The sequence below is a fragment of the Fusarium tjaetaba genome (assembly GCF_013396195.1).
Source record: "Fusarium tjaetaba strain NRRL 66243 chromosome Unknown NRRL66243_c0000223, whole genome shotgun sequence".
Taxonomy (NCBI): domain Eukaryota; kingdom Fungi; phylum Ascomycota; class Sordariomycetes; order Hypocreales; family Nectriaceae; genus Fusarium; species Fusarium tjaetaba.
This window is the reverse complement of record NW_023501419.1, coordinates 95,768-121,015: the sequence shown is the minus strand read 5'-3', so window position 1 is coordinate 121,015 and position 25,248 is coordinate 95,768. Positions and strand designations below refer to the sequence as shown.

Genomic DNA, 25,248 nt, shown 5'->3' with positions numbered 1-25,248 from the left:
GGTATCCGTAGCCTGCATTCATTTCGACCCTGTCCCCGTGTGGCGTCCATATGAGACAGGCGGCTGGTGCTGTTCCAGTTCCATCTCCCTCCAGCATCATCTCGGTTTCGCATTTCTGTTTTTTCTTCTCTGCATCATGAGCATCAGCCTGGGACGCAATGCGCCGTTGTCCCCCATCTCTCTAGGCGGTAGCGAGTTTTCTGTCTCAAAGTATCAAGGTCCCGAAGACGGCCCCTATCCCAACGGTCGCTCCAATCTCGCATCGCCCCCGAATTCGGGTGGCTCCAACAGCACCATGAGTATCAACGGTTTCCCCAGCGCTCCCATCAACGGTCCAGGACCTGGTCCCGGGCCTGGGCCTGGCCCTAGAAGCACTGGAGGTCCCTCGCCGCCTGCTTCAATTGCTCGGTCGAGTAACGGCACCCAGCTCTATGCTCGCAGCGAAAGCGGTCGTAACAGCGTCCGCGGCGATCTTGACGAGTCCGTCCTCAGCGAGCACTATGTTGCTCTGCGCGCTTTTCTCAATACTCGCGACCCCAATCACAAGCAGCAGCCCAATAAAGCCCGCGACAAGCTTTTGCGCCTTTCCTCGGTTCAATTCTACGAGCTGAGTACCGATGTGTTTGACGAATTGATAAGACGACAGGCCACTGCCAGGGCTCCCCCAAATGCTCCAAATGGTCCTCCTTCCTTTCTGCTGCCCGAGAAGAACTTTCACCCAAAGCGAAACCAGGCTCGCCAAAGGCTATCGTCTCTTGGCCCACCACGATTCCGAGATCTAGCCGCCGATGTCTATCACGAATTAGAACGAAGATTCCCTCGATTTGTAGGAGCCGATCTCGCCCGCACCGGCAGCCCCATGTCAATCAGGGGACCAGGTACTCCAATCAATGGTAATGGCTTTCCCCCTCGAGGTCAAAGCCGCATGAGGAGACCCTCTGATGCACCATCTATGAGAGGTCCTGGACCGACAGATGCTTACGGTATGCCAGCATCACCAGGTGCCCAGAATGGCGATTACGGACGCCCAACCCTGAAACAGCTCAATCAGAATAACACGATCGTGCCGAACAAAAGTATAATGCTCGAAGAAGATGACGAAGGTGAAGGATTTACAGAACCGGACCCCAACCGTGAGAGCAAACGGAGTGCTGGAAGCGGTGTGACTTCGGAGGTTTGTGCTGCAACATCTAGGGATGAACAAGACCCCTAACATTTCACAGGCCGATAAGAAGCTCATCGAAGACTATCAAAATCAGGTACGAGAATTACGTGAGAAACTGGACAGCATGGAGGATGCCATGAGGAAGAAGGAAGACGATATGAACAGCGCGTTGGATCAGGAACGTTCTCGATCTGCGACCACCAACCAGGAGAAACAGGAATGGAATGACCTAAGACTCAATCTTGAGAACAAACTAGCTGAGGCGCAAAACTTGAACGACTCAATGAAGCAAGAATTGCAGCGCGTGCGAGAGGATTACGATATTGAGATTCAAAGGCTCAGGGACGACGTGGCCGCAGCACATGAATCAGCACGCAGCACTGGGCCCGCTGCATCGGATTCAGACCTTCAGCGGGAAAATGATGAGCTTCGACAGGAACTCCGAGAACAACAGCAGGTTACAGAAGAGGTTCGCAAAGAGGCGCAAGAATTCTTGCTCGAGATGCGCCAACTTTCCCAACAGAGTGGCTCAACACATGAACGACACGCAGAGCTGGAACAGACAATTGAGAGACTCGAGCGCGAGGTTCACGAGTGGAAGAACCGATATGCGGGTGCAAAAACGCAATTGCGACACATGCGCGCATCTTCCGCTGGTCCTGGAATTGAACATGATGCAGCAAAGCATGTCCGGGAAAAGGGATTCATGGATGACCGTGGACTGGTCAAAGATGTTCACGTCACTAAGTTTCAAATCGCCATTGACGAACTCCTGCAAAAAGCACGAACCGAAGACCCAGAAAAGGTTATCGACGCAATGAAGCAGGTTGTTGTCAGCGTCCGCCGCATTACCAAGGACATCGAGGTCCCACAGAACAACGATGAAGATTTCGCACAGCAACAGGCCAAGATCAGGTCCAAGGTATCTTCTACCGCAAACAACCTCATCACAGCCTCCAAGAACTTTGCCCATAGTGCTGGAATGTCCCCAGTCTCACTGCTCGATACGGCTGCCTCACATTTGGCAGCGGCCATCGTGGAGCTTCTTGGCCTTGTCAAAATCCGGGCAACTCCCGCTGAAGAATTGGACGATGACGACGGAACTGTAACCCCTGCGGATTCAAGTGGACTCTTTTCTCCTGTAGCTACCGAGCATCCCTCGACTACTCAAGGCGGACTCCCTCCTCCACCGCCCTTTCAGGGTCTCGGTGGTATGCGAGGAAGTATTGACTCTTCGGCATACAGTCCTTTGGGCTCACCTCGCCAATCCGCGGAGCCATATTCCGGAAGGCCCATGTCCAAAGCAAGCGCGGTACCGATCGGGCTCGGGCACTCCAGTGCGAACAATCAAGCCAATGGGCAAGGGTCGCGTCAACTGGATCCCCGAGCCGCTGAAGACCTCAAAGTCAGTTACCCTTCGACGCTAGTTCATCAACATCACTGACCAACTATTCAGCTCTACCTTGAGGATCAGAATGCCCTCCTTTCAACCGACATCCAGCAGCTTGTGAACACCATCCGGGGTGATGCTGAGATGCGACAGATCACTGGCGAGATTGGCTCTATCAATGCCGTTGTTAGCAATATCATTTCAGAAACACAAGCCTATGGCATAGGCGAAATGGCAGCCTCATTGGCAAACTGCAGAGCACGACTACTAGAGGCTGCTGACCAAGGCCAGGATATGGCCAACATTGGCATGGATACCAACTCTCACGAATGGCGCATGTGGGTACAAACCCTGCCACCCATCGCGTTTGGGCTGGCGCGTGAGGCCAAGGAGTTGGCTCAAGCAGCCGACGATATGGCCAGACCCGGACGACCTGATGACTTTTCGTAATTACCTTTCACTTCATTTCTGAGACTCCGGACTTTGTCTTTGCAACCGGAAAACGCTTTATACCCCCCCTGAACGCCAGTTTTGACGCTGGCTGGATTAGCTATTTGATGCTGTCCTAGTTTTTTGTCTTGGATTGGTCGATAACGTCGAGACGACGTTGAACGTATCTCGACGATGAGCGGGTTGAGATGAAAAGGGACATTAGTTGGGTAATGCTGCACGTGGAAAGCATGGGAACGGCGTTAGGATTGCTGTTGGTAATGCATTGTATTGTGCAGACAGACATTGGCCCTGGATTGAGTACATATTTACAAGTATGCCGAGCACCAAGAGGAGGATTGAATATGGCTTTGATATTTGTTCAAAGCGAGTTAGACGACGTCCCCCAGTTCAGACAAGACTATACGATGGACGACGATAATAGAGATAGACGAGAAATGGAACGTTATCGACTATCTATGATATCCTTTCCTGTGCCGTGTTTATGAGAAGCTTTGGTCGATGGAAGACCTAGAAGTCTTCCAAGTTTATTCGAAATGACATCCTAAATTTGGCTAAACATTTACATTACTCAGGCAGGGCTACCTAAAGGCTTCGTTTCTCTGCTGCCGGGTATCAAACTTCGGCCCTATATAGAACCAAGCTCCTATGTACTTTGTCAGGCATTAATTGGTTAACCTCCACTAGAACTAAGCGTCATACATTGACCGACACAAACCAACCCATCTCGATTCGACAACACACACATACCAATTTAAACTATTAAGCCTAAATATAGAGATAATGGCTGACAGCCATGAATTCCGCAGAAGGATCCTTCTGCTTGCCACAACAGGCGGGTTTACTCATGCAGGTACCTACCTCTCCAGAACCCGCTAACTTACACACATTAAAGCTAAGACGACAAATAGCTCCGGTTCTCGAAATAGGCGCTGTCCTCGCCTCTCGAGGCCATGATATTCAATTCGCTACCTGCGCAGGCCAGGAAGATTGGACAGCTAATTATCCCTTCATAAAAACCGTATATACAGTTGGTCCCGCCGCTTCAGAAGATGATTTGGATATTCACTACGAAACAATGCGTCTCTGGCGTCATGAGCACGGCTTCGGTCCCATGATGAAGTCAAAATACTTCTTTGACAACTTCTGGACTGATACTTACAAGTCTCTTCGATCTTTATGCGAAAATGACTCTACGAGGCCCGACTTTATTGTTGCAGACTTCTTCGCCGATAGCGCTGCGAGGGATATGCTTAAGCAGTTCAATATCCAACTAGCGAGCGTCTGGCCTCAAATGCCTTATGCCATGGCTCCTGCCAGTTATCATCCTGGGCAGCCTGGGTTCCAAGCCGATGGGGCTTTGACTTCGGAGCACGCTTCTCTATCATCACGGTTCTTGAACGAATTTGTGGTTCTCGCCGCGCTGCCTACTATCATCCCCTGGTTAATATGGACCAAACGAATGCGCGTTGATGCTGGCGTCAACTATAGCCACTCTCTTCTATCAAAGCCTGATTATCTTGTTCTGGTCAACTCCTTCTGGGGCCTTGAAGCGCCGAAGGAATTGCCGCCTCTTATGGCACCTGTTGGACCTATATTGAGTGATGAATACCTTCCTTTGGACGAAGACCAGGCTCAGTTTCTAAGTAGCCATGATAGGACAATCTATGTGTGCCTGGGGACGCATGTCAACCTTCCGGGCGAAGAACTTGAAAAGTATCTCCTTGGGTTCATCCAAGCTCTCGACGATGGCTCGATCAATGGAGTCATATGGTCTATCCCCCAAAAGCCTCGCGTCAATTTCGACACCCTCAAGTCTTATAGTCTGTTTGATGGTTCAAGTGTATCCATTGCGGATCTTCTGAATGATTCCCACCCGCACTTTCGGCTTCCCATCTTTGCACCGCAGCGCGCCATCCTAGCACACCCTAATACAGTCCTCTTTCTCACTCATGGGGGCGGCTCGAGTGCCAACGAAACTCTCTTCCATGGGACACCAGTCCTCGCTATCGGATACTTCTTTGACCAGCTCTGCAACAGTGCCCGACTAAAAGCCGCCGGTGTAGGTATGTCTCTCGACAAATCCTACCTCACACCATCTTCCATCTCCTCCGCGATTGCAAACATCATAAGTGATGAAGACGGTTCCTTTGCCCTGAATGTCCGTCGTATGCAAGGCATAGCAGCTCTCAACTCCAAGCGCAAACATTTTGCAGCTGATCTCATCGAGGAAGTTATGATAGACCAAGAACTTCGGCTCAAGAAAGGTGTTGAGTTGCGACCAATGCACCTGCAGACAGCAGATATGCGTATGCCTATATGGAAGGCAAGGAATTGGGACATGTGGTCCATAAGCCTCACGGGTCTCGCAGTTGGTGGCGTGGCAAGTTGGTGGATTGCAACACATGGCTGGAAAAAGTTGCCCACCATACTGGCACGATCTGTAGGACTCGGTAGAGGTCTTGCAAGGGGAATACTTGATAGTCCCAAATCATGACGATTCTAGACATATTGGCAGAGAACATGTAATGATGTAATATAGATGTAGAATGATCTACGCTAAGGCCTTGCCTGATAAATCCCTTCTCTCTTGACATCGTCGTGTCCTCCCTCACCTGTTTACCCTGCTACAGTGAGCGTGATATTCTGTAACCTGATTTCTATGAATTAAAGGTAAGCTCTGTAGCGCTGTTCTATTTCTGCCAACTATTCAAGTTCCTCGGTGCTATAAGATACCTCGCAAATGCAATACTTAGCATCTACGGATAGAGTCTACTATTATATAGTTTACATAAGGTTGAAATAAACAATTCTACCTTGGAAGCTACTCCTAGTTTTCAAGTCTATTAGCCAATGAACTCGTTCTGCGCCAGCCCTACACAGATCGTATAACTACCCCCGCAAAGCGCAAGTCTCGAGCCGCCAGCCAAAAATGATATTTATGTCAATATTGTAATACCGACATGTTGTGTTTCACGTTGATCGTGGCAGGGTTCGAACCTGCGACCTTTTCCGATAGTATGCTATAATCAGCGATGTAAAGGAAACATGATAATACCACTACACCACACGACCGGGTTTAAGGTATTTGATGTCTTATTGCAATACTTGAATCACAGTTTGAAAAATGTCCACCATGACAGGCCGCTGAGTGACCTTCTATCAACAACTTTATTTATTTATATTAACAAGGCTACATAACTATAATTTCCTTTCTGACTTTTAAGGAGACTTTAACTTTTTCCCTTCTATATATATAAATCCTTATATAAATCGCAGAATTATAATAACCGAAAATAAAGCAAAATCAGGCTACGGTAGCTGCAATAGCCCTGGGGCCCGATCGACTGATGGTTCCCTGTGACACTGTATTGCTACCAAAACCCGAACTTTGGGATGATCGTGATAAAGATCGTATCGAGATTATGTCTTGCAAGAGGCTTCAGGCACTTGACTTTACAGCCAGTCGGTCGGTCGGTTAGTGTGTCGGTCAAGAGGCTTAAAATGAAGCTATCGCGAAGGACCTTCTAGCTGTATAGGCATAAGCTGCTTGGTGTTGATGAATGTGTGCGTTATTGAGGTTATCGCGAAATTGATCCAGGGAAATTGGAGCTTACCTGGAAGAAGGTTGCTGCGAGATGCACTAAGCCTAATCAGGTTAGATCAAGGCCTGTTGGTGTAAATAGAGGAAGTTATAGGCATAAATAGCTCTACTTATGCTTTAAATGCCTACTGAAAGTGTTTGACAAAGGTCTCCTAAAGTGAGAAAAGGATCAAGTTAACTATTATCTTTAAAACTTCATGCCTTTGGACCACCCGAGTATCATGAACAAGGAGTATGAAAGGGAACCTAACACCTTTAGTCAACGGTCTTTTAAAAGTAGAGCTATAAGACTAATCAACAGCTTTAAACAAAAGCTGCCTACCTCTTACTTCCGCCTCTATATCTGACATATATGAATTTCTCCCAATTAGCTGTATAGTTCTTATTATATATACAATTCCATTATGACTTATTTAAATCTCATTTAGCCGGCAGCTACTATTCGGGTGATGTCCAGAGGTACCCGCATAGTGCTTATCTTATCACTCACAACCAGGTCCTGATCTGACGTGGTGCAAGAATTTCGACCCTCACTTATTAAACTCCCTACACTAGAGACGACATCTCACGACACGAACTCACCACAATGGCAATGTCAAGAGCCAATGGCCCTCTACGAACATGCCTGCGGCAACTTGTGCGCTCAGAGGGGTACAACCCCTCTCACAATCTTCTCATCATGCAATTGACTGACCAAACCAGCCCAGCTCCCCTCCGATCGATAGCCGCTACACCCCGCGCCTTCAGCACGTCTCCCTCTCTGCTCAAGAAGCGCAAGATCACAGCCCCTAGCAACAGCCCCAACAGCGCCAATGCCAAGGCAGCTGCAGGCTCTATGAACAAGGCCGAGTACGACACTGCAAAGGTGCCGATGCCGGATCCGGAAGATCCCCTCGATTTTACAGCTGTTATTGCTGCCTATGCTCCTATTGATGCGCACTTCAAGACCCAGCTGGCTGGTATGATCCATGGCGGACGATTCAATCCTACCAATTTGGGGTCGCTGCCTGTGCCCATGAAGGATCATGACGGCAATGATGTGACATTCCCTCTACGAGAGCTGGCGCAAGTCGTTCCTCGATCTGGTCGAGCTATTTCACTGCTTGTGAACGACAAAGAGTACATCAAGCCTATCATGTCAGCGGTTCAAGCAAGTCGTGAGTTCAACCAGCAACCACAGCGATCAGAGGACAACGAGCTTGAGCTTCTTCTCAAGGTGGAGCTCGAGCGCAAGGACGACGTCGAGCGACGAATCAAAGAGATGGTACAGCACTGGAAGGACCGCATTCGCAATGCTAGGTCCAGACATGAAAAGACACTCAAGGACTGGAAGAAGTCAGGCACTGTCCTTCCTGACATTGTTAAAAAGGCCGAGAAGGAGCTTCAAAAGGTACAAGACAAGAAGATGAAGGAGATCGACCAGGAAGAAGCACAGACCATCCGTCAACTATAGATGGTAATTGTATGATAGGATAGATGCAGAATATTGTAGTATTACATATCGTGACAAGTGTACACTGATCCTAAGATCTAATCTATCAAGCACGCGCCTTGGCACCCTTTCCAGCAACAGGCTTCTTAGCCAGCAGCGACGTCAACTTGGTCTCAAAGGAGTTGACATCGTTGGTAGAGTAAGTTTCGGCCCTGAGATGCCATGAGCGAGAGAGACCAACAGGGTCTGAAGCGAACTTGGGTGTCTCATGCTGGCCTTGAATAGCACGCTTTGTGATGACCTGACGAATAGCCTCTTCGGTGTCTGTGATGATGGGGCCTGTGGATTCTTTGCCTTCAGCCTTGAGCTTCTCCTGGAGGTACTTTTCGGTAGCCTCCTTATCTTTCGGGTCGGCAAAGAAGCGAATACCATTGGCCTCAATCTCAGACGCGTAATATTTGGGCTGGAAGGTGTCTGGTGCGCCGACATGATCCGCTGTGCCGAGGACACTAAGGTTCTGGAGAACTGCAGCCGATTTTCCAGAGGTGGAATTTGGTGCGACGGGCGCAAATTCGTTGATAGATTCGAGTGTGAGAGATGGTGTGTATTGAGAGGTGATGCCGAATCGAATATTGTCGTCAAAGGACTTCTCATCGGGATCCAATGTGTTAAACTCGTTTCGGTCGATCTTCTTCTTATCCTTGTCCTCTTCGTCCATTGGTCGTCGACCGTTGGTTCTTCCACCTCGGCCACGAGCACGGCCTCCGCGACCGCCTCGTCCTCTGCTCGCACCGAAACCACCGCGGCCTCTTGTCGGTGAAGAGGTTCGAACAGGTGTGGCGGATCGATCCTGAACTGATGATCCGCCCCTGGCAAGTCCACCTCGACCTCTGAACATAAGACCTCCTCTTCCACGAGCTTCACCGCGCCCTCTGAAACCCCCACGTCCGCGCAGGGGCATGCTCTTTATATCGATAACCTTGGGACCACTAGCCGGGCTTCGAGGTGCCCTCGGAGTGCTGGGGCTTGGGCCATCGGCAGCCAGGAACTGCGTTGTCGAGAACTGGCGGGCGTAGTTTCGAAAAGCATCCGAGACCTGCTCGAGCTCTGGCCTTGTCCGGCTGCACACCGAACGGAAGGCGTGGCGTTGCATTTTGGGGTGGTTGTCTGATGTGGTGAAGCTGATTGTCCGTGGTTTCGACGATCAATTTTCGTCGCAACTCAATGACTAAGCATATCACCCCGCATTGGCCAATCATCAACATCACATTCGATTATCTAGGTGCAAGTCATACAGAAAAGCATAAATATATTATAGGAACTGCCTATACTCAATTCCTGGTGCTATGCACAAATCAAGATCTCGGATCTTGCTACAAGCCCATAATACTCTATAAGCCATCCTTCCCAATCCTCCAATCGATCATTTACAAGTGCGCCTCACGTATAGGCCAACCTTTCCCAAACTCCAAAGCATATACACAGCGGCGCTTTATTGGGATTTGTGTACCGATTCAACCATTTCAGGTCTTTTGATCAGGACAGTTACGTCCGTCACTCGGAACAGAGCCGCGACCTTGCGGCTGTCACACCGTGGTACTGGCAACTGGATACTGAGTGTGCTTGTTCTCGGCACCCTAACCCATTCTGACCTTTTCATACTCTGGTTCAAGAGTCGATCTGCCTGCGCCGCTCATTCTGGTGAAATTGGACAGCAATGCCCGGGTCGCCCTCGGATTGCCGTAGTTCGTTAAATGAATGTCTCAATAGAGGAAGTGGCATAAAAATCGGATTCGTGTTTGCAATGTATACTATTACACGCTCTGAGGTTGGACCATAGCGGGCTGTGACAATGATTAGACAAGTTTTAAAGGTGCTTATTTGTGAAACATACCGGACTGTTGAGCATGTGCTGTCGCTTGTTTCGGCTCTTCTTGATATGACTCTTCAGAGCGCTCGAGTCAAGAGGCTTGAGGAGCTCAAAGCTGCAGAGGAGCTCCGAAGATACTGACATAACAGCACCCCAGTTATCAAACTCACCGCAATACTATAACAGTTAGCCGTAATCCGAGGAGACGCGGAGATGGGTAACTTACATTGGGTGCACTAAACACTGTTACCAGAACCCTATCATTGAAGAATTCATAACCATCCTCGACTACCATGTGCGCACGACAAATAAGATCAAAATCATGCACTGCTAAAAATTCGGTAATGACTCGTTTGCCAAAACAATAACTGACACCTCTCTCGTTGGCTTCCCAGTCTTGTTCCATGTCTGCGGGGTCAGACCAAAGAAGATCGTTCAATAGTCCATAATCAGGGACATCTGTCGGTCGAGCAATGTTCCGAATATCGTCCATGTGAACTAGCGCAGGCGAAAGTCCTCCGTGAACGCAGAAGATCTTGCCCGCGACAATGGCCGCAATGGGTAAAGTATTAAAGCAGTCAATAAACGTCTTCCAGATTTTGACATTGCACCTTCGCTTGCATTCATCGTAGAAGCCATAAACTCGCGTGACATTGGCGCACTCGTGATTTCCGCGGAGGAGAAAAAAGTTCTCGGGGAACTTGAGCTTATAGCAGAGGAGTAGCAGGATAGTCTCTAGAGACTGCTTGCCTCGATCAACGTAGTCACCGAGGAAAAGGTAGTTAGAGTTGGGGGGGAAACCACACATCTCAAACATTCGGATAACATCGGTATACTGGCCGTGGACATCACCCACGACCTTTACTGGGGCATCCAACTCTAAGAGAGCAGGCTGTGACAGCAGAACTTCCCTAGCCCTCTGACAAATGGCCACAATCTCAGCATTTTTGAGGCAGACGCTCTTGGTGACCTTCCCAGCATAACCCGCATCCAAGAGCCGCTTAATAAAGTCATCGAGATCGATATCCTTGATCTCAGACATGGCGACATTGGAGTTTCCCTCTGTCTTGGATTCGGCAGAGGGGCTGTTGACTGGGTTGATGGTGTTTTCTCGCTTCACCAGGATAGACTGACCTGGAGCTTGCATGTGCGCAGTAGCTCCAGCGTTGACAGACGGAGGCTGGTCAGAAACATGATCAACCTCTCCCGACGCTTGCGCAGCGCTCACATCGTGGGCACCGCCCTTGGTGTTTCCTTGAACGGGAGATGGAGGCGGTTGATCGTCTGCAATAGCCGAATCTGCGAGGGCCGATTCGGGTGCTGACATGTCTGACGCAGCGGTGTTAAGTGGAGGAAGCTCACTGCGGCTCAGTCGAGAAGAGCTTGAACGTCCATGCCTACTGGATCGTCGTTCCTCAGTCTTTGTTTCGGTCGCAGTGTCACCATTGGATAAGACCTGTGAGTTCCTAGGACTATCCGACTTGCTACCGCGGATCTTTGAGCCTAGAGATCGAAATGAGCGGGACGATTCCTTGGTGTCAGATCTGCTGAACGATGGGTAAGACTGGAGAGGTCCGTCAGGCCCGGCCGAGCCGGAGCCTTTGGAGTTGGATCCGCCTGGAGTGGAGTTGTTGTTTCCCATGGTATTGTTTCCCGCGACTATCAACAGTGGTTATTCCAAACTGCACTGGTGATGGGCGGCTCGATTCGATGCGCTTCCCTTCGGCGCAGCTTCGATTGAGCTTGGATCAAGGGATATGTTAGGGAGGATGAAAGAAGCGATCGAGAGTTAAGAAGAAGGAGGAGGAGCGGCTACGACGACCCCTTGATGCGTCCGTTTTGGGCAGTTTTGGAAGATGCTTCAAGTTGAAGCACGAGATGTTGAAGTGAGTCTGCGGGTGGATTTTGCGGCGTGATGACGTCGTGGGGAGGCTTGTTAACGCCGGGATGAGGCCGGAGACGATACAAAAGGCGAACGGAACGAGATCGGAGATAACGCTGAAATAGCAAAGGCCGAGTTCGAATCTGGAAAGAGTCCACGTTAGGCTGAGTCACACTTGAAGAGGCAGACGCTGAATGAAGATTGCGTATGGCAGGGTTGCGGTGCATTTCAAGTGTTGACGACGCAGGTGAAAAAAAGGTATAGCCACAGTGTGGAGGACCAGGTCGACTTACATGGAGTGGAGGAAGTTATCAGAGGTACTGGGCAAGACAAACTAACAGCAGAAGCAAGTGAAGTAATCGTAAGGTGAGATTGAATGAAAAATCAGATTGCCAAGGCGTCTAAAGGCAAAACGTTGAGTGTCAGGTGTTGGTGGAAGATGGTATCGGTATCGGTATCGGTATGGTTATAGGTATAGGTATAGGTACAGTTTGTAGGTGCTACAGTGCTGTAGAGGCGATGGAGCAAGATATACAGCGGGCGGAGTAGTTCGCATGCGATGACGTCGATAGAGTAGAGAGGACGATAAGTCGAGTGCCTGAATCAGACGCTGACGCAAAGAATGATAGGCTCAATTATCAATTGTAGCGTACGAGGAGCTAGAGTTTGTTGTGAAAGAGTAAGAAACAACGGGATCAAGTGTGTTGCAGAAGTGAAAAGATAAGTCGACTAGAGGTAGAGGTAGTGGTATTAGTGGTAGTCTCGTCTCGGCAAGGTATGTACACACTAACTAACACCTCCACCTGGACCTTGTTCCTTACCCCAAGTCTCTTACTTTCCCTCGCAAAGTGAAAAAAAAACAAAAGTAAAAAAAAAGCCAAGACGAGATGAGGAGTCAAGTTGAGCCTACAGCGAGTAGTAGAGCAACGGAGCGGAGCCGGATAAGGTCAATTTGGAAGCGAAGTGGCGGCTCAGGCTCAGGCTATGAACAGGCAGTGCAGGACAGGCATGCTTGGACAGGCGCATGCTATGGATTAAGGTTCCACACCCTCTTCTCTTGTTTGTCGGACAGAGTTCAGTGATTTCGAACTAGGGCGTCTTGTGGTTAGTGATAACAGTTCAGTTGACGTCTTGAGAGGATCATTGGACGGAGCTGACCTCGTCGTATTGAGGTCACTCGAGACAAGACAAGACAAGACGACAGACAGACAACGACAGCGGCCAAAAAGAGACTGAAACAGAAGCTCAATGACAAGCACTGGAGCCAAGACTGGTTCGTCCGGGGTGGTTCTTGATCGGCGCCCAATGGAGGGGAGGCTCAGCAATGCGAGGTTGGGCGTGAAGCAGGGGTATCAAGCGATTGCTTAGACGATACGTGAGAATGTGGGAGGGCCAAGCTTGACAAGACTTGATAAGAGGCAAAGATTCTCACCAAGCTGTCTATTCTCTGTTGTTCCCTCTGACTTGATATCCTCGGCATTCGTCCTCCGCATAAACCTGTCATATGGCGGTTTTCCACGGTAGTCGTCTCATTATCTTTGGGTCTCGGGACCTGAACCGGAGACTCGAGACAGATTCGGATTGGTAAGATCTAATCTGGACGGACCTCTATAAAAATCAACATGGATTGATTCGTCACCGAAGACCACGAAATGCAACGGCTTCAAGGCCCGGACCCCCTGATAACTAACCCTAATCCCTGGAGATTGACACTCAGACTGACCTAAGTTAGAGACAACCGTTGGCACGTGCGAGAGCTTGTTCTGTCTCGACCATTCGCTGATTCGAAACAAACGAGAAACTCGGTCAAACAGTCGGACTCTCGATCCAAATCAGTTCACATATAACAACAACCACTATATCAACTATTCAGAGTAGCTGCTGCATACCTAATGGCGAAAAGGCCAAGTCTCAACCCCTCTTTCTACCATGACCACAAACGAAAGCATAATGATGTGTCGAATCACAATCTATCAGTCAGCTCTTTTGAGGCCGCCGTTCTCGCCTCCGTAGTGTACCAATAGTTTGTCACACTAGACACCAAACACAGTCTCTGTGCAGTGACAGCTGACTATCCCTCGTGCTTCTCTCACCGAAGACATCCCCGCATTGGCTTGCCAGGTTGCAGCTGGTCTAGTGCACGCTATTCCTTTTCTGTGTAAAGGTGAACAACACCGAGGAGGAGCATCACACACTGTAACGATGTAAGACAAAACATGGTTCACAACAAACTACTCTGGCATTATGGTTTCTGTATCCCACAGGCATCTAATCTGGCGTACTAGCCTCGGACAGAATTACCATAGAACCATATCTACCACCAGTGCTTGATACGTTTATAAAATCGTGGGATTGCCGCCCAGGGAACACTGCCAGTTCTACTCGAAGGACTTGTTCCTGTCCATGAGGGTGACCCTTCATAATATCTTGCTCCCGTGTCAACGACAGTTAACGGCATACAACCAAAGATTTGCAAACAACCATGCAGCTGTCATAGTTGCAGCCATCGGCGTTGCCCATCTTGATGAGCATGGGCGAGATGGCAAATTCAACAACAGTCTTTGATGACAAGTCTTTGCCCTGTATAAAGGCATCCATTCGAGTTGCATCGAATCGCTGGTTCTTCGAGCCGTCGCTCTCAGGCCGGTGGACGGTGAATATTGCTTTTGAGTTCATCAACATCTCGTCCAGCTCCAGCGCAGCATCAATGATGGTTTTCATCTCCTGGAGGAGATCAGCGCTTGGTTTGTCTTTGGGGAAAGTCACGAAAGCTTTCAGCTGCCCGATCTCCCAAGCTGCTCGGGTCCTAATGCCTGCTCGTTGCGGACAAAAAAATGTCCAAAGAAAGCTGCGCCCTGTGCAGCCCATCGTGCAACATGGCGGAGAGTTGGGCCACGGCCTGAAGGTTTATCTCCCTCGGGAGCAGCTCCTGTGAGCATTGGAGAAGTTCCCAGCAAGCGCAAGGGAATAAACATGGAGAAGGGGGTTTCTACTTACAGGAATATCGCACGAACCTGGCCCTCAAGCTTAAGGTCAATAAGAAGGAGTGTCTCCTCTTAAGCCTTTTGGTGTAAGAACCTTTGTTAAATGATGGAGGCGAGATAGAAAGAGGTAGAGAAAGAAGTAAAATTTAAAGTTCTCCCCATAAACGGAGTGGTGCTGATGGGAGGAGCAGGAGCCACTTCGCCATAAAAGAAAAGCGTGCAGCTTAAGTAAACGGATTTCTGCAGGTGAATACTCCCTGTTCTTTTGTTATCATGATTCACCGTCCCAATCATACGCTGCCATCTTTTATTGTTGATATATGCCTGTTTGTCAGTTGGCACCTGGCTAGCACTGTTAACACTTCACTCCACTGTTTATATACCTACCTTAGGCAATCAGCAAAGCGTGGGCACGTGTATAGGTAGGCATTTCTTTCTCCTTACTATATATCCCTCTCTTTTTCTCTGCTTATATTCCCTTCACTACAAACGTTCTCTTCCTCTTAACAACCTTCCTAGTATCATCATCTGACTTTGCGAGGAGAACTCGGGCATCATGACTGCCAACCAACCGCAAGGCGATGCCATTATAATTGGCATCGACTTTGGAACTACGTGAGTTTATCATCTGTGTATTATTATTGGTGACTGAACGTGTCCTCAGATTCTCAGGTGTTGCTTGGGCATACTCTGGACAGCCTGATGAGATCGAGATAGTCACAAGCTGGGACTCTCAACTTAACCATTGTTCGGACGTCGAAAAGGCGCCCACACAGCTCTTATACGATGAGAAAGGCCAGGGTGTCAAATGGGGCTATGGTATCCCTTCCGAGAATGAGCCACTGAAGTGGTTCAAGCTATTGCTTCTTGAGGCCAAGGACATCCTGTTGAGGTTGCGGCTTCAACTCAGCTGCAGGAAGCTCACCGCCTTAAGAACAAGGTGATGAAAGATCCCATCGAGATTATTGCGACATTCCTTCGCAACCTTTGGGTTCACTCCACCGACTCTATCAAGCGTACCCTTGGCGCCGGTTTAGTCCGGCGATGCAAACTGCAAGTCGTAATCACGTTGCCAGCCATCTGGCCTCCATATGCCCAGCGGCGGATGAAGCAAGCCGCTCAACAGTCCGGTATTCTGGATGCGCGCTCTGCTGGTACCACCTCCCTGCACTTTATCTCTGAGCCTGAAGCTGCCGCCCCTGCGACCATCAAAGATCTCTCTAAACGGTCAATAATCAAGGTATGAGCTAAAATTCTAACCTACACGTAGCGCAACTCACCATAGTAATACCTATAGGCTGGTGACACTATTGTTGTCTGTGATGCAGGCGGAGGCACAGTCGTAAGTCCATCTCAAGGTGGAACTGTACACTGCTAATCTTTTGGAGGACCTCATAAGCTATGTCTTCGAATCTACTGATCCATTCGTCGTTAAAGAGTGTGTCAAAGGCGATGGTGAGTAGAAGAACATATGCCATCCTACTGAGGGAGTTTCGAAATGACTAACTCACAGCTAGGTGGTCTTTGTGGTGGCGTCTTTCTTGACGAGGCTTTCATCAAACTCATCAAGAACAAAGTTCCCAAGGGTACATGGAACTTTGTCGGCCATTCCGACGAGAAGAAGTTCCTAAACGATCAATGGGAGCACGGAATTAAACCCCAGTTCGAGAATCAGCCTCGGACATGGCCAGTCGATCTGCCGGAAAGTTGCAGTAGCGACTTATCCACGGGCTTGAAGCGCCGCGCGACACTTGATCTCACCTCGTGAGTACACATCCGGGATAACTTTTCTCGACCAACTCTATATACAGTGATGAGATATCATCGGTGTTCTGCCCGATCGCAGACAAGATCGAAACCCTGGTCAGCCGCCAAGTAGATGCCATTCAGACCAAGTATCACAAAGAGCCCAAGGTATGGATGTCACCCAAAGTCCTTTCGAGGTGTATAACTAACTTTGACACTTAGTACATCGTTCTCGTCGGAGGTTTTGGCCGTAGTCGCTACCTCTTCAATCGTCTTGAAGAACGATTTGGTGAAGACACCATCCTCCAGTCTCGTGGGACCAAGCCGTAAGCATTCATGGCTTGAATGAAAGAATTTAGCATCACCATACTGAAACTATTATAGATGGACTGCGATCTGCCGCGGCGCTGTTGTACAAGGGTTGCTCCGACACGACCCCTCTTTGAGCGTGGGACTCAATGTTGAGGCACGCGTCGCTCGAATGAGCTATGGTGTCAAATACTCTACTCCTTTCATCGTGGGGAAACACAAGAAAGTGGACAAGTATTGGGATGAAGATGAGCAACAACACAAGGCGGGTAACCAGATGGAGTGGTTTCTAAAGGAGATAAGAGGATGACTGGATGGACAACAGCTCACTGCTAACATATCATCTTTTACCAGGGCGAGTCTCTTTCGGAGAAGAGTCCAGTTCATCATGACTACTATCAACTTCTCTCAGGTAGCGCAGTCCAGACCTCCAACACAATCTACTGCACAGCGACATTCCCTCCGCCTGCAAGAGCACCTAAGGGATTAGCCAGTGTTCAAGAACTTTGCACTGTCACCTGGAACAAAACCATTAATGCCAGGAAGCTTCCCAAGTGGGCCAATCGCCAGGGTCAAACTTTCTCGAAGCTCAACTATCGCATTGAGATGGATTGTGAGGACGGAACTGTGAACTTCAAGATCATTCACAAGGGGGCAAGGGTCGGCGAACAAAACTTCGAAGTCTAGCTTGGCCAGGCCGCTGTTGTTGTGTCAGTTGTGTCGAGCTCCTTTACGTCATGTTGTGTACATGAAATCTGGCTCGGGAAACGACTGTTCTAATATCATGTGCATGTAGGATGAGCAGAGCATCTTGCTCAGTGGGCAAAGGCAAAGTGATGGGAACTACCTAGCCTCGATAGCTACTCTGAGAAACCCACTTTAGAGAATTTGTCTAAGGAGGGCACAGATTAGAGTACTTTCTATAAATGCGGAAGATTATGTATGACTTTTGCGTGTCTAGTGCATGTCCTGGTAATGAGTGGAATTTATGTTTGTCAAGACAATGAAGCTTTATTAGTATTTAGCCCATTGAACTATTAGATGACCCCAGGTGAATAACCCGCTGTGGGAAATTTACCCTATGTTAACTTGTAGTAAGCAATATGCATTACAATAAATACTATCGTCGTCAATAATACTAGACTGGAATACCTCTAATCATCTGAGAGAAGCTGTACACATGTCAGGATACGCACTGCTGCGCCCATCATATGCCAATATGGAGTTCACCACATTGATACCAGCACCGTGGATGTAGGGTCAAAACATCGGTCAGTACGAAAAACAACGACTAGCTGCATGTGGAAGAAGGACTTTGGTGATAAGTGACAAAGCCGTGGCAGCTGAAGTCAGCATCTTTCAGGCTCAGAGATTGGCCCTTGCATGTGTAAGCTTGACCATTCCCAAACCGGTGACAATAAATTGGACGGAACGCAGATGAAAAGTCGGTGGATATGTCTCTTTTCGGGGTTGATAGTGGGATGAATTGATAATTGAGTTTGGATGTCAAAATAAAGATGCCGCAGTTTCATCATTCGTTGGCTCCCCCGTAACAAAATTATCAATCAGTTCCCATGTGCCGGTAACGGCGTGGGCCGAAAGGCGGTGCAGCAGAGTCTGTAAGCTTCCAGGTTGTCACTGGAAAGCCAGCGTAATGTGGGGGGACCCTAGAAAGCGAGTGAGACTGAGACTGAGGGAGGGCTGAGCGAGGCAAAAAAAACGCGGCAAAATCTAAAATTAGACGCGGTCTACGTACACACTCTCGATACCCGGGACTAGCAAAGGCTGTGTTTTAAAGATGGAGGGGAGGCTTTGCATGTCAGTTCCTACAGACAGGGGAGTAATCGATAATATCGCGAAAAATGTCTTATTGTGTATGCTCCCCCGTAAGGCTGCGTTTACCTGATCGAATAGCGAGTTTCTTATCCCACATCGCGATTGTGAGGTGGATAAAGATTGGGCACGGCACTTTGACGTAACAGAGGCTGACAGCTTCATGCTTTAATTCTTCGTTGTCAGCACAACGGGTGTTTCCATCTGACACACCCGCTCTCTTTGACAACGGTGACTCAATCTTGCACAAACTTAAACTGTGCGACCTTTCAGTAATAATAGAGTGGTGTCGTCTGCGTTATCCCGCCCAGTTGTCGTAGTCGTACAAGTCATTCCGTTTGTTTTTCTTGTTTGTTTTCCCGTGTTGATCATGGAGAAAAAAATCAAGTGGTGGTGCTGGAGGTGGATCATTATCCTAGCAGCTGTCGTCAGCACCAAAAGCTCAGGGTCCCTGCGTTTTTGACTCTGTAAGGGTATGGATCCATATTTTGGTTCGATAATCGTAAAATGTTGGAGGAGGAGGAAGTGATCCAAGGTGTATTAGTTGCGGAGCAATGTCATCATGACTGTTAATTCCGCAACAGAGACTTTCATCAGTGTATCAATTGTCACCACTCAAGCTTCTTCCAGCCACCAAGATCATGTAGCTGCCGGGCCAATGACATGATCGTCATGCTGATCATGGGGAGATCCAAAGCTTACAGCAGTTCCTCCTACAACAGGCTGAAGAGTGCACATAACCTCACTGTAGCCACAAGCCAAGTTCACGTTGATTTTTCAGCTGCTTCAACTAGCACAGCCTGAAAGAGCAAATTAACGTGAGCTGCGCCCATTCAAGGTTAGACAAGCGAAAAGCGAACGAGCTCAGCTTCATCAAAAAGAGTGAAAGCGTGGATGAGTGGCTGAGCGCCCTATCTCTCCACTGTGACCTCTTTAGTGGGAACCTGACCTCAAGCTGTAACAACCAGGCTTGGGCTTTTGGGCTTGGGTAACTGGGGGGAGTCGTAAGCGCAACGCCTCCAGGCGGACGAGGCAGAACGTGATACCTACGCACTGTACAGTACCACATAACACACCTCTACGGTCACAGTGTGAGCTGAGCGCGGGATCTTGCCTGTCCGGGGTGCAGGGGCTCGCTGCGCCACTCCACGTCAACCAACATCCAACCCCCCTCATCTGTTTGTTAGTGCGTAACTGTGCTGCAGCACAACGGTTAGTGCTCACGCCCAGCCCAACCTGGAACTTACCTATGTCCTGGGCTGTGTTCAGCTTTTATAAAACCATCCTCTTCTTCCCTCTGGTAATATTCTTTTCTCCTCTGTTATCTCGCCTCATCTCATCCTTCCCTTTTTTACGTTCGCGTCATTTCCTCTCTGTCGCGTTTCGTTCTAACTCACTCGAATAGAGTCACTCGCTTATAACAGCACAGCACTCGTTCTGCTAACTCTACGTCATATTCCGATTCGATCTCCGAATCCGCCGCATACCTAAAAACTACCTCCAAAAACTACCTACACCACACACAGCAACAATGGGCGTCGGTCGATTCTTCTGCGTACTATTGCCGTTCGTGCTCACAGTCGGCTCCATCATCTTCCTACTAGTCGGCGCTCTCGCTGGTGTCGCCGATAAGTCTCTCTACATCTTCCGAATCGATGTCAAGAACCTCAGCATCAGCCCTGCTGATGTCGGCAACATTATCGACAACCTCGACCTCAAGAACTTAAAGTTGGATACCCGCGATGTGCCTGTTATTGAGGAGCGTGCCGACACGGTCAAGGACAACATTACCGCCGAGCTGCTCGGTCTCGACAAGTACTACGACATCAACCTCTGGGGTTTCTGTAAGACCGACTCAGATGGCAAGCGAAAGTGCGAGAAGCCAGAGTTTGACTGGGCCAACAAGAAGTTGAACACCTCTTATCTCATTGGCGCCGACAAGAATGTCCAGATTGAACTTCCTGATGAGATTCAGGATGCTCTTAAGGCCTTCAAGACTGTCACCAAGTGGACACAAGTTGTCTACATTGCCGCTTTCATCGCTCTCGCCGCTGAGATTATTCTTGGCATCTTCTCCAACTGCTCTCGCATCTTCTCATGCTTGACATGGATCGTTGCCGGTATTGCCTCCACTCTCGTTATCGCTGCTGTTGTCCTCTCTGGTGTCTTTGCTGGTACAGTCGTCGGTGCTGTCGAAGGCACAGCTAAGTTCTATGGTGTCAAGGGTGATATAAACGGCCGATTCTTCGCCTGTGTCTCTATCGCAGCCGCCTTCGCCATCGCAGCCGGTCTCTTCTGGATGTTCACCATCTGCTGCTGCAAGCCTGAGAGCCGAAGTCGCGACAAGAAGAACCGCCGATCCGATGGCGAGAAGCTCCTTGGTGGTGCCACCAACAAGCACGGCTCTTACGCTCCTCTCGGTGACGATCACGAGATGCAGACCGGCTACTACAACCACAACCAGTCCCAGTCTCAGTACGGTGCTCCTCGCTACCCCAGCGGTACTGCCCGTTCTGACCTCGCCTATGAGCCTTATTCTCATCGTGCTTAAACCGCTGCGAGTAACTCAATGACATGATTCCTTAGGTCTATTTGACCTTTGACCTTGACATCTGATGATGATTGCATTAATGGCGTTCGGGTTTGATTTTGGTATCCGGGATCGAATGGCAGGGTAATGTTTGCTATCGCACTCACGCCGTCATGAAAGAAAGAGTTTTGGTTATGTTATTTGTTGCAAAGGAAGTTGGTGGATATTGGCAACGGGAAGATGCCGGATGGCACGATACCCAAACGTTTTCTTTTTAAGACAATTGGGCAATGAATGAACATACATAGCTATCCTAAACATTCGCCCTTAAAGCATAAAAATATATACAATTCATTTACTTCTCATCCGATTTGTTGTGATGGTTCAAGTAAGAGTTTAGTGATGCTTCATCAGGATGGGCCTTGGTGGTATATAGAGCCAGTCCAAAAAATTTCTTTCATGGCTGACTGAGAATCCACACAAAACCTCATTCATATAATACAAATTCAACTCTACACCTGACTCGACGCAAGAGCTCTTATGGCAGATAAATATTTTCCTTGTCGTGAATAAGTAAATGAGCATTTTTAAACTTTCTCAATTTTAATCTTCCGTTATCAATAATGGCAGATGTGAGTTATGATCATAAATGCCCCTCCCCCGCTATCATGAGCTCACACATGCCAGTCAACCCTCACTCGGGAGTTCTTCCAGGGTCCTATCACTTCACTCGCCTTCTTCCATGATGCGGAATATCTCCTCGCTGGAGAGGATACTCACTTGACGCTCTACGATCTTCAAAGCGGCAATGCGTTGCGTATAGGCAGCGTTCGTGTCTTCTCTGCACAGCCTATTCATGGACTTCGCCTGTTGAGTAATGGGCGAGTGTTGGCCTGGGGTGCTGCACAAATTGCAGTGGTGTCGAATATTGAGGGATTTATCTCAAACACGACGGATAATCAAGTGGTTGTAAAGAAGGCAGCAGCTCCAGATTGGATCTACGATGTTGCACCGTCACCATACGATGACGCTTCTGCGGTGCTCGCAACGGCTCACAACGAAGTCGTCCACTTACATCTGAATGGAGACGATGCACCGGTCGTCGGGTCTATTATTTCACCTTCACGGCCAATTCTCTACGCTGCGAGACTCAAGTGGTTAGACCAAGACACTGTTCTTATGGCTGGAGGCACAATCTTTGGCGAGATTCTTGTATGGCGATGTTATGTTTCAGAGAGTCGCTCGGAACTTCTAGCCATTTTGAACGGGCACGAAGGATCCATTTTTGGTGTTGATATCTCAGAAGAACTCCCCTGTCAAAATGGAACCAAATTGAGGCTCATTGCAAGCTGCAGTGATGATCGGACTGTGAGAATCTGGAACATCACGGGACGAGATGGGTCCCACGAAAAGCATGACTTCGCTGCACCACGAGAGACAGGATTCGGATCAAAGGCTGGCTTAGACGATGGGCCTAGGGCGGAAGAACTACGACCTGTGGCTACCATCATGGGGCATTTGTCAAGAATCTGGGGTATCAAGTTCGCCCAACTCACGGAAGGTGAAACAATACCAGAAAGCCCATTGTCTTTGTACTCTTTTGGAGAAGACTCGACATCACAGAGGTGGCAGCTGAACCTCAATATCTCGTCTGAGAAAGTTTCTGGTTCTTTGAAGCACATCGAGACATACGCCGTTCATGATGGCAAGCATCTATGGGCGCACGCTGTGGTCAACAAGGGAGACCAAACCCTCATTGCAACTGGAGGCGCTGACAGCAAGATTTCTCTCATCACACAACCTGCCTCATTGACTACTACTCCGTCAGTATCAACCCACGAGCTGCTTGGGCTTGGTTTCGATGAGATTGTTGCATCTCTGCCTAACCTTCGAACCTTGAGATCTGTTCGTGGAAAAGAGATATTCAGCCGCTATGATTTCATTTCTGATGATCGTATGCTCGTTACAACAAATTGGGGACGACTCCTCTTGGGCACGTTCCGACCGTCTTTGGAGTGGAGAGAGATTGAACTGGAAGATGAGCTCAACGTCGAATTTCAAACTTGTTATACTCTCCAGACGATAGGTGATGGTGCCGCTATTCTTGGTACGACAAGCGGCAAGCTGTACTACTTCTCTGAATCTCAAGGGGTGAAGGTTCTTGGCTCTGTGCCGGGCAAGATATTCAATATATCGATCCTGTCTAGTTCCGTAGGAGGTCTCACGGAACTCATTGTCCATATTCATGGAACCTCAGACTCCCAGTACTTTTCAATCGATTGGTGCACTGGAGCTGTTGTAGCAACGGCAGATATTCGCGGCATCGACAAGAGATTTGTTGCTATATCTGCTGCTCGTTTTAGGAAGGATTTGATTGCCATAGGATCGCGCCATGGCTTTCTTGCACTGCTGAGGCAGACAGGAAACGAGTTCCGCCCTATCCTGGACTTCAGATTCAACACACGCGATGCAATTACTGGTCTGGTACCTCTTCCGACAACCGATGGACAGGAAGCTCCCCTGTACTTCCTGGCAACGAGCAGAGATACAAAATACAGAATATACGAGATTGAAGATCTCGGCGAGGAAGTACGATTGCACCTCCAGCATGAGGTCGCTGCTCCTTCTGGTGCCGATATAGAAGGTGGATGGTTTACTCAAGATGAATCTCCCGAATTGATCTTGTACGGCTTTAAAAGTAAGAACTTTATCGTATGGAACGAAACACGCCGGGAAGAAATTGCCTCAGTTGATTGTGGAGGCGCGCACCGGACATTTACCATTGCTCATGATTCCATCAACCACAACCGTGTGCGATTTGGTTATACCAGAGCAACGAAGCTTTACATTTTCTCGCAACACAACCCGATACACCGCCCTTTGAGATATGGAACACACGGAAGAGAGATTCGGGGGTTGAGTGCCAGTGGTCGGTATATTGCAACCGGCGCTGAGGACACAACTGTTCGTATCTGGGAGTATGAGGATGAACAATGTGGAACGAAGAATAGTGGTGGCCTTCGATGTGTTGCCTCTACAAAGCTTCACATATCAGGACTACAAAAGATTCACTGGGTGGGAGATGACTACCTTCTCAGCAGTGCCGGATTCGAAGAATTCTTCGTATGGTCTGTCCGAAGGCTGAACTCACAGTACAAAGGCCTCGGAATCTTGTGCGAAGCAATCCTAGAGGATAAGAGTCCTGCCGCAGATCTTCGCATCATGGATTTCGACGCATGCAAGGTTGGCAATGGAAGCATCATTATCACGATGGTTCTGTCAAACTCAACATTGAAAACATATCGTTACACACCAGGAGACGGTTTCCACCTCCTGGCTCGCATGTCGTACACGGGAGCTTGTCTTACACAGATTCGCCATCTCGGGGCGGACGAGAACGGCCTTTCGGCACTTACTGCTTCTACGGATGGACATTTGACAACCTGGAAAGTGAGTTTCGGAGGGGAAGTGGCTAGCCATGCTCTCGTTCAGGTGGCTCCCGTGCACCAAAGCAGTATCAAATGCCTGGATCTCCAGCCAACGCCCGAAGGGTTTCTAGTTCTCACAGGAGGCGATGACAACGGTCTTGGTGTGACAACACTTGGACCTATGTCAGACGAGTCGGACAAACGTAGGTACACAACTTCAAGTCGTGGAATCGTACGCAAGGCCCATGCAGCAGCAATCAACGGTCTGGTGCTCGTGCAACGTGGGGGAGAGACATTCGGCATTACTGTCAGCAACGACCAGAGGGTCAAGGTCTGGAGAGTTCAAGTGAACAATGTGAAACTGGTGGCCGACTCGTATAGTGGTGTTGCTGACCCTGGTGATATTGCTGTTATAGGGGAGAGTGATGGTGAGAAGGTCAGTGTTGTGCTTGGGGGAGTGGGTGCTGAGGTTTGGTCGTGGTAGTTATTAGATTTGTTGGCGCTTGGGATCAGAGTTACATAGAACATCTAAGTTATTAAGGATCAAAAGTTTGATAGTTTGACCATAAGGTAGCAAGACACATAGTCGGACTGTTAGGGTACCTAGCATAAATGCATTCTTTAG

The 25,248-nt window shown here is 48.9% G+C and overlaps 9 protein-coding genes across 9 annotated transcripts; 6 read left to right on the top strand and 3 right to left on the bottom strand.

Annotated features, from left to right (window-relative positions):
- Positions 1-136: 136 nt before the first annotated feature.
- FTJAE_9737 (SPA2) lies at positions 137-3,005 on the top strand (the record flags this gene model as incomplete). The annotated part of the gene is made up of 3 exons (XM_037356688.1): positions 137-1,174; positions 1,224-2,570; positions 2,622-3,005. The coding sequence occupies 3 exons, from the start codon at positions 137-139 to the stop codon at positions 3,003-3,005; spliced, it is 2,769 nt and encodes a 922-aa protein (XP_037203208.1).
- A 796-nt stretch (positions 3,006-3,801) lies between these two features.
- On the top strand, positions 3,802-5,502 carry FTJAE_9736 (UDP-glucuronosyltransferase 2C1 microsomal; the record flags this gene model as incomplete). The annotated part of the gene is made up of 2 exons (XM_037356687.1): positions 3,802-3,858; positions 3,901-5,502. 2 exons carry the CDS (start codon positions 3,802-3,804, stop codon positions 5,500-5,502), a joined length of 1,659 nt encoding a protein of 552 aa, XP_037203207.1.
- Positions 5,503-7,195: 1,693 nt separating this feature from the next.
- On the top strand, positions 7,196-8,062 carry FTJAE_9735 (uncharacterized protein; the record flags this gene model as incomplete). Its single annotated transcript, XM_037356686.1, has 1 exon — positions 7,196-8,062. The coding sequence occupies one exon, from the start codon at positions 7,196-7,198 to the stop codon at positions 8,060-8,062; it is 867 nt and encodes a 288-aa protein (XP_037203206.1).
- An 85-nt stretch (positions 8,063-8,147) lies between these two features.
- FTJAE_9734 (uncharacterized protein) lies at positions 8,148-9,194 on the bottom strand (the record flags this gene model as incomplete). Its single annotated transcript, XM_037356685.1, has 1 exon — positions 8,148-9,194. The coding sequence occupies one exon, from the start codon at positions 9,192-9,194 to the stop codon at positions 8,148-8,150; it is 1,047 nt and encodes a 348-aa protein (XP_037203205.1).
- A 661-nt stretch (positions 9,195-9,855) lies between these two features.
- FTJAE_9733 (phosphatase) lies at positions 9,856-11,553 on the bottom strand (the record flags this gene model as incomplete). Its single annotated transcript, XM_037356684.1, has 3 exons — positions 9,856-9,885; positions 9,936-10,088; positions 10,138-11,553. 3 exons carry the CDS (start codon positions 11,551-11,553, stop codon positions 9,856-9,858), a joined length of 1,599 nt encoding a protein of 532 aa, XP_037203204.1.
- A 2,383-nt stretch (positions 11,554-13,936) lies between these two features.
- FTJAE_9732 (uncharacterized protein) lies at positions 13,937-14,661 on the bottom strand (the record flags this gene model as incomplete). The annotated part of the gene is made up of 2 exons (XM_037356683.1): positions 13,937-13,987; positions 14,254-14,661. The coding sequence occupies 2 exons, from the start codon at positions 14,659-14,661 to the stop codon at positions 13,937-13,939; spliced, it is 459 nt and encodes a 152-aa protein (XP_037203203.1).
- A 672-nt stretch (positions 14,662-15,333) lies between these two features.
- On the top strand, positions 15,334-17,519 carry FTJAE_9731 (Hsp70 chaperone protein; the record flags this gene model as incomplete). The annotated part of the gene is made up of 10 exons (XM_037356682.1): positions 15,334-15,392; positions 15,442-15,596; positions 15,656-16,017; positions 16,075-16,119; positions 16,166-16,232; positions 16,295-16,541; positions 16,589-16,691; positions 16,746-16,849; positions 16,908-17,101; positions 17,245-17,519. The coding sequence occupies 10 exons, from the start codon at positions 15,334-15,336 to the stop codon at positions 17,517-17,519; spliced, it is 1,611 nt and encodes a 536-aa protein (XP_037203202.1).
- Positions 17,520-20,196: 2,677 nt separating this feature from the next.
- On the top strand, positions 20,197-21,216 carry FTJAE_9730 (uncharacterized protein; the record flags this gene model as incomplete). Its single annotated transcript, XM_037356681.1, has 1 exon — positions 20,197-21,216. The coding sequence occupies one exon, from the start codon at positions 20,197-20,199 to the stop codon at positions 21,214-21,216; it is 1,020 nt and encodes a 339-aa protein (XP_037203201.1).
- A 602-nt stretch (positions 21,217-21,818) lies between these two features.
- FTJAE_9729 (WD repeat WDR6) lies at positions 21,819-25,107 on the top strand (the record flags this gene model as incomplete). Its single annotated transcript, XM_037356679.1, has 2 exons — positions 21,819-21,827; positions 21,883-25,107. 2 exons carry the CDS (start codon positions 21,819-21,821, stop codon positions 25,105-25,107), a joined length of 3,234 nt encoding a protein of 1,077 aa, XP_037203200.1.
- Between the last annotated feature and the right edge of the window lie 141 nt (positions 25,108-25,248).